This window comes from Lactuca virosa, chromosome 4 (genome assembly GCF_052849685.1).
Source record: "Lactuca virosa cultivar CGN04683 chromosome 4, Lactuca_virosa_CGN04683_v6, whole genome shotgun sequence".
Lineage (NCBI taxonomy): Eukaryota > Viridiplantae > Streptophyta > Magnoliopsida > Asterales > Asteraceae > Lactuca > Lactuca virosa.
Window position 1 is genome coordinate 333675791 of NC_136429.1, and position 8019 is coordinate 333683809.

At 35.1% G+C, this 8019-nt stretch overlaps 1 protein-coding gene across 1 annotated transcript; it reads right to left on the reverse strand.

Annotated features, from left to right (window-relative positions):
• Nucleotides 1-4001: 4001 nt before the first annotated feature.
• Nucleotides 4002-7734, reverse strand: LOC145168928 (uncharacterized). The gene is made up of 4 exons (XM_079087573.1): nucleotides 6492-7734; nucleotides 6268-6333; nucleotides 5965-6177; nucleotides 4002-4550 (listed from the first exon to the last, which is right to left on the reverse strand). The coding sequence occupies exons 1-4, from the start codon at nucleotides 7656-7658 to the stop codon at nucleotides 4428-4430; spliced, it is 1569 nt and encodes a 522-aa protein (XP_078943699.1). The 5' UTR covers nucleotides 7659-7734; the 3' UTR covers nucleotides 4002-4427.
• Nucleotides 7735-8019: the final 285 nt, after the last annotated feature.

Genomic DNA, 8019 nt, shown 5'->3' on the forward strand with positions numbered 1-8019 from the left:
AGCAGGTGTTACACATGTTTAATGAGATGGGTTATCAACCTACTCTCTTAAAGATCAGTGAATTCAAGAAGTCTGGTCTTCCAAGTTTGTGGAATTTTCTTTTTGGGATTTACCTTCGATGCCTTACAGGTCGAAAAGTTCGTTTAGATAAAGGGCGTATGGAGGTGTATGCTATGGTTGCAGGTATTTACTATGATATACCAGTTGACTATGCCACTCAGATGTGGATAGAATTCTTGAAGAGCATTGACAATACGAATGTGGTCGATGGGATTTCATGTGCAAGGTATTGGAGTCTAATTCTCCAATTTACCTATGAAAATGAAAGTATTTTGGTGCCTGCTGATGAACCTAAAGCTGATTTCTTGAAGTATCATTATCCCAAGACGATTGAATATGATATGAATATTTTTCCAACAGTTGCTAGGATTCCTGATGGGCTGCTCAAGAAGGTTGATCCTTCGAATCCTGTGTTGGAGGTTTATTTACTTACAATCAACACAAATGATGGAATTGGTATTTTGTTGCCAAAACGTAATGAAGGCTCTTCGAAGAAATCTCGGAAGTCAAAGACTGTTGATGTCTCAACTCCTGAGAAAAATGATAAAGAAACAATTGTTTCTAAGTCACCAAAGAAACAGCCTGCAGAGGTAGTGAAAGTTTCGAAGAAATCAGAAAAATCTCAGGAGACTGCACAACCCGATTCTACCAACAGCTTATTCCCACAAAGTCTGGTGTGTTAAAGCGTCTCAAAAAGATGTCTCATAGATCCAGAAACTCTCCTGAGAGGTTATCTAGTTTCTCACCATCAATGGTTCGTAAGCCTCATGTCACTCGAAAAGGCATTATTTTTCGTGAAGTTCCTATGCCAGTGTCACCATCATCGAAGAAGCACAGGGCTGAGGATGTTGCAAAACATATTTCCAACAAGAATAAGAAGCCAAAGAAGCGAAAGTTAATCCTTCAGGAAGATGAAGAAGAAGAAATTGTTCCTGATACTCCAATAGGTAATCTTTCTCCTCAACAGAAATCGCCTGCCAAGTCAGCTTTCGAAATGACAGGAATTTTAAGTAGCTCTGTGGAAACTTCGATAGTGGACACATCTACTATTTTTGGTGAATCAACACAAGTATCTACTCCTATGCAGACTTCGGTCATACCACCGAGGTTTCGTTCACTGAGTCATTTTATGAGGAGTTTCGAACCTCAGGCATTTCCACACATGTATTTGATACGGATGTGAATGTCAACATGGGTGAAGGATTTTCGAACAATGAACATCCAATTGTTACTCAAGGTATTCTTGAACCTTCCATTACTCAAACCAATACTTCGTTACCACCAATTATCACCACTATTTCCACAACCACTCATTCTCCTACTTTTGATATGGTCATCAATCATCCCATTACTTCTCTCTTTTCATCCCAATCTACTGACCCACCTAAACCTCTTAATGATGATGATACTGATGATGGAGGGTTTGAAGGATCATTTGCTGATTTGGAATTTGATCCAGAAGAAGAAGATATCCCAGATCATATGCTGATGTCCGGGATGCAGTTCAAGATTCTAAACAAAAAGCTCAATTCAATACTTCAATCCCAAGCAGATGCATGGGGTAAGAATTCTGATTCAAGTATTGAAGTTGATGTGATGCTTAAAGTTCAGGAGGTTCGGTTATTCAAGAAAGTGGAAAAGTTGGTAAATGCTTCTTAATCTCGTATTTTCGAAAAGCTTGATTCCATGGATCAAAATACTGAATTAAGAGTCAAATCTGCATCTTTGAATTTTAATGATGCGCTCAAGGATTTGAAACGGGTTGCAAAGGAACGTCATGTTCTTTTTGTGCAAGATGTTAAAATGGTTCGTGAGAATGTAAATCACAAGCTTGAAGAACTGAAGGTTGATGTATCCAAAGAGCTTCATGAGTTGGATAACAAATATTGTTCTCTTCTTGAGAAAGTTGATATTATAGCGGATGGTGATACTACGTTTGTTAAAACCCATCAATCTTTTGATCATAAGTTTGATGAGAAAGCAACTTCTGCTGTTACAAGTTTTGGAAAACTTACTACTCTGCTTGAAGAATCGAAGAGAATTGTTTCGAAGTCTGGCTCATCTTGAATCTTTACTCCTGAGTTTGTTGATCAGAAGTTTCGTTACTTCGAGGCTGCAATTCAAAAGATGCTGGCTCCATTGTCTCAACTTGTCACTATTTTACTAACGAATGCCCCACCTGTTATCACAGGGGTGCAAGGGGGAGAAAAGGAAGGTGTTGGTAAAGGAGCAAATGTTTATGAGAAAACGAATGAAGAAACAAAAGTGGTGGAAGTTTTCAAGACTCAAATTCCTACAACAAAACCTATATTTTCGAAGGCAGAACCAGTAATGGCAACTGTTGTTACTACAAGGCCAATTACCAAAGGCATTGTAATTGGGTCAACTGGTGAAGGGGGAAGTAGTTCAAAACCTAAGGAAACTACAACAACTTCAGACAGAGGGAAAACAATTCTTGTTGAAAAGACGAAAAAAGAAAGAAAGGCAGAAATTGAAGTAGAGATGGAGAAGCAGCATCATATTCAGAGAATTTTGATACTTTGTGCTTCTGATCCACTTACAATGAACAAAGGTGATCCAACGAGATTGCACAGTTATGAAAATATTGAAGACAAGGTTGCATGCAACGAAATGTATGAATTCGAGAAAAAGCCAAGGAAGAGTTATGCAATTGAGAATTCTGATATGAATCAGCTTGATTTTCCCATGAATGAGATGATGTTTCTCACTGCTCAATATAAGGTTGTGAATAGATTCAAGGACAAGGATGATTTTTCTCACATGAAGCTGAGGTTCCATACAGTGTTGGGGAAGGAACAAGAAGAGGTTTGGTCATTGGTGAAAATTGTTCAAGTGCTCAGTATAACGAAAGGTGAACTTTTTGAAAATATGCTGCATAATTTTCTGTATCACGTTGTGAGGGAAAATAAAGTATGTTTCGATTTTTCCATTGCTGGTTTCCCTTTGATGAACTTGAATGATTTGATTCAATTTGCATGTATACTCAAGGATTTGGATGCTTCTAAACTCCAAAACACAAGCAAGGATGTGTTACATTTGGGTCTGGGTCATATAAAGCTTTTCATAGACAATTACTATGATTGTCTAGGTATGACAGTCGTTGAGTTGGCTACAACAATCGAAAAAGAAGTTACTGTTCCTCAAACCAAGAAAATGAGTGAAGCTCAGTTGAAGAAGTATGTGGATGGTGAAATATGTTTGAAGCCATTTGATATAGTTTTTGCTGGGAAAAGTAAGAAGGGAAAATCATCAAAGTTCTTTTTCCAAACAAGCGAAATTGAAAGATATACAACTGCTCATTATACAAACTTAATTGTGCGTATGAATAGTTGTAAGAAGAATAACGATGGAGATAAGGCTGAACTAAAGAAGGTGATGAATTGGTATGCTGAAATTCGAAGAACATTACACATGGCTGCTCAAGTTTTGATCAACTGATTTCGACACTGCTTACAAAGGGGGAGATTGTAAGGGTCGAAGTAGTGTTGTAAGGTGTCGAAATGTAATGTTATTTTGCAAAGGCGTTTTATGTTCAAACTATGAAGTTTACTCCTTTGTAATTTTTTGTATGCTTTACTCTTTTCCTATAAATATGGAATGTTACTTAGAGTTAGATAAGAGTTCTGAAAATTGTCTTGTCTATTTTCTCTCTGTAATCGTGAAGCATAATATGAGCTGAAACAAGATCTTATTTACACTCTGTGTTCTCAATTCTCGATACTCTGATTTTGATTTCAATACTTCATCAATAGAGAACCCTTGGAAAAAAGTTATTTGAACCAGCAAACTATGTGCTAAGAAATAAATAATTTTTAGAAATTTCCAAAATTGAGAAGACCAAACGTTTAAAAGGTACTAAAAAGGCAAAGAAAATCTACAAATACTTTGAAAATTAAAGCACAACCATTATTTCACCCTATTATTCATTGATTTTCATTTCTTTATGACTGCAAAACCTAAAATCCTTAGCTTCCGTATTGTCATTAACATCTACATACACCCCTTTCTTTCAGTCCATTACAATCATTTCCATTATCATTCCAACCATTTTCAATTTAGCCCAATCCAAATAAGTGTAAAAAACACTTATAAATTCATACCTTATCTTTAAATATGAGGATCGATGTTCCATGATATAAGCCATTATTCTATTTTTAAGAAAGTTGATTCCATTGTGTAACGCAGTAACGAAGCATAGTACATGACCTCTGTATTTTTTGTTTCACCAAAAATGGAAGAGAGAGTGTTAAGAGGGAGACAGAGAGTAATTCCTTATAATTTGAGATCAAGAGGAGACGAACTGGAGATTAGGATTAGCCACATTTCCTTCCAAGATGGATGATGAACTAGGATGGGTTTGGTGAATTTCCAGGGTGTTTATCAAATCGTCTCGTAAGTTCCAATATCTGTGTTTGTAATTTTTCTCGTGCTTTTCGTTCCATTTCTATTTGTATTTGCAACTCTTGTACCTAAAGAATATTAAAACAATCATACATAACTAGTGAGTAAATAATTTATAAATAGTAAAACAATTATATATATTGACATTTTTATCCATTTTGTAACATACATTATTTTAGCAAATAAAAGGAACATACTTATTAATAAGCATTTGATCAAAAAAACCCAACCGGAACCGGAACCTCTTGGAACTGGGTAAGGGTATTTTGGTCTAGTTATTTGTTCTCCTAATTAATACATCATTTCGGGTTTCGGTTCTTTCGGTTTCGGTCTGGTTCGGGCGGCTGATACAAAAACTTATCACATCCCTAAATAACAAACTTCCAAGTAGAACCAAACCGGAACTGGTTGAAATTGAGAAGGGGTATTCGGTCATGTTATCAGTTCTCCCAATAAAAAATTTACGATTTTCAGTTATTTCGGTTCTGATCCGGTTCAGGCCGGTTCCAGAACCGAGCACATCCAAAACATACTTTACTTTTTATTACTATAGGGAATGTACATTTTTATCTATAATCGCAACATACTAAACTTTAGCATATTGTTGGTTTTATCTATAATCGTAACATACCTAACTTCTTATTCGTAAGAGCAATATATTTTAATTTTTACCTTAATATCTTATTTTTTTATATACATAATAACATCATACTATAATTTTAACCATGATAACAACTTAACATATTCTTTATACTGAAATGAAATTTCTACTTAGATTTTTTTATCCATAAGCAACATACTTTATTTTTCTAACATTAGCAATATACTTACATTTTGTTTATCTATAATAGCAAGATTCTTTTTAATTTACATCAGCTCCAATGGACCTGCAAATTTGTGTTTTGCAGACCCATATTTCTCCAATGGACCTGCAAATTTGTGTTTTACAGGCCCATATTCCTCCAATGGACATCTATATTTGCAGACATTTTTGTGTAGTGTTATAGTAAGTTACCAATTTTGTGTGAAACTATTCATCATCACTAAACATATATACATATTATAATATTACATATATTTAATTTTATCATTTTTTAATAATAAGATAGCATTACTTTTATAATTATAATATTAAAATATGCTTTTAGTGTGTATAAGGTGTGGTTGGAGTTAAAATTAATTTTTGTCAGATTTTTACACAAAAATTGTGATTTATAGTGTTAAATTGAAGTTGGTATGAGAGTAAAAATGCACTTTACCTTTTTATGCATACTAGCAACACACATTATTTTTAATGCATCATAATAGAAACACACTATCTTCTTTCCAACAATATAGATGTACTTACATAGTTACATTTATATCTATAATAGAAAGCTACCTTTTTTTTATAAAAGTAATATACTTACTTTTTTATCCATAAAAGCAACATATATTTCTTCATAAAAACACATTTCGTCTTTGAAAAAAAAAAAAGGGTACCTGCTGCTGCAACTGCGTGTAGTCAAAGGAGGACATGGCACACCCGTAAGATGGTCTCCCTGTCGCTACAAACTTAAGATCTGAGTACCCTATTCCAAAAACATGACTCTTCCTTTTCCCTACCTGACTTTGTTCCCACAATTCGACATTATCCCCTGTATGCTGAATGATGTCCTCCCCATACTTCTCAATGATGGATCTCTCATATGCCTCCTACAATTAACAACATTATTATTATTGTAGTAGATGTTAAGAGAGTAAATATTAAAAAAAGAAAAAAAGATGAGAAATAGTATAACTTACATACTCCTTCCACGATCTAACAGTACACCACTCTAACCCATTTATTGTAAAAAACCATTTGGATACCTGTAGAGCAAACCCAAACTAAAAGTTAACTTTTTCACATACGAACATAAAATAATTCCTGTGAAAACTATATTAAACTATTCAGCGACATGTAGTAGAATCCAAACATATAAGCAAAATAAGTATTATATGGAGATGTTAGTTTAATTAGTTCGTACTACGCCTTTGTTGAGTGACACTGTAGACTCGATGTATTTCCCTATTGGAGGGATTTTGGAATCCATATGTTCACATGTAAACACTATTTCTTTGGTGTTCTTCTTCATATCTAATTGGTAAACATTACGTCCAGCATGAATGAGCAAATTTCCGTTTCTCATCAAGTGCAGTAGCGATTTACTCCATGGAAAAAACGAGATTGGGCCATAAGTTAACACCTTTGTCCAATCTCCATCTCCATCCATCTTCCACAACTCGATCATTTCATTACAATATTCGCTTGTCATATAACTTTCTTCCCCAATGAGAATGGAGACACAGAAGTGGATGCATCCTTTTAGAACCATGAAACCCAAACAGTTGGTCATTTGATTTCCGAAAGAGGGCATTGCTATCTCAGTGAACTTTTCGGTCTTTGTGTCGAATCTCATAACTGAATAAGACCGAATAAAGCTTTCTGGTTCTGTTTCAACTTGTTTTAAGAAATAGAGCTTTTCATTCAATAGAAAATGACTTGGGTGCTCCCAGTAATCTCCAGGTTTAGTCCAGTAATTTCCAGGTTCAGTCCAGTCGGAAGCCCTTTGTTTGAAGTCCTCAGTTGACTCAACATTTCTCCATGAGTCTGATTTTAACGAGTATATATAAATATTGGGATGATGGGTTACATGTAGAAGCCTGTAGTCGTCATCACAAGAGATATAATACAACCCAAATATACCTTGTGTATCGCAACTCATTTTAGACAGACTCTTACTGTCGTCTGTCAAAGGATTCCATAAAGTTAGATCAGAATATATGTCAGGATTTTCGTGCTTGATTGTACCTAGGCATAACAGTCCATGCACAGATGTTAAAATGGATATGTTTCTCATGTACCCCAAATTAATTGGTAAAAGAAATGGAAAACGGCCCGTGGTTAAATCATCATTAGGTGTTTCACAGTCTATGCTATCGAATGTATATCCATCGGTGGTAGGTAAGACGAGTTGTTTGTGGTGATTTTCATGATTATCGATTAATGTGCTGGCAAAAGCACCCGACTTTAGGAACAAATACCATTTCTTGCAAACACACATTAAACTGGGTAGAGCTTCCACCGGCATCCTTGGTAGTATGTGGAATAAAAGTATCTCCTGTGGAAGCTTCCGAGGGGGGGACTCCGCCATGGTCTATTATTGCTTAGTTTTCTTCATGGGATAGGGATATTGCATGTATTGCCATTTAGGTATAGAGAGTACAACTTTTCGTGTGTTAGATAATTCTGATTTCTACTTTTAAAAGCGGAATTAAGATTTGGGAATGTATTTACAAATTAAATTTGTGGTAAATGTGCCCAAATCAAGGGTTTCAGAAAAAGTAAGCACCACTAGAAAATGAAGTTTGAACAGATCAATTTGAAGAGGTTCTAGTTGTTTAGGTTTCAATGATTTTCGGTCAAATTCAGCCTAAAAACCTGTGGAAGAAATTGACCGCTAAAACGTTTAAAGTCAGAGACCAAATGTGGGCCAAATATTGTTAGACAGTTTC

What these genes read in the sequence shown, in the direction of transcription:
- LOC145168928 (XM_079087573.1), bottom strand. Translation starts at nt 7,658, where the DNA reads ATGGCGGAGTCCCCCCCTCGGAAGCTTCCACAGGAGATACTTTTATTC. An exon ending in TGTCACTCAACAAAGGCGTA is followed by an intron (nt 6,334 to 6,491) that starts GTACGAACTAAT and finishes TTTGCTCTACAG; the next exon opens with GTATCCAAATGGTTTTTTAC. An exon ending in ACACGCAGTTGCAGCAGCAG is followed by an intron (nt 4,551 to 5,964) that starts GTACCCTTTTTT and finishes AATATTCTTTAG; the next exon opens with GTACAAGAGTTGCAAATACA.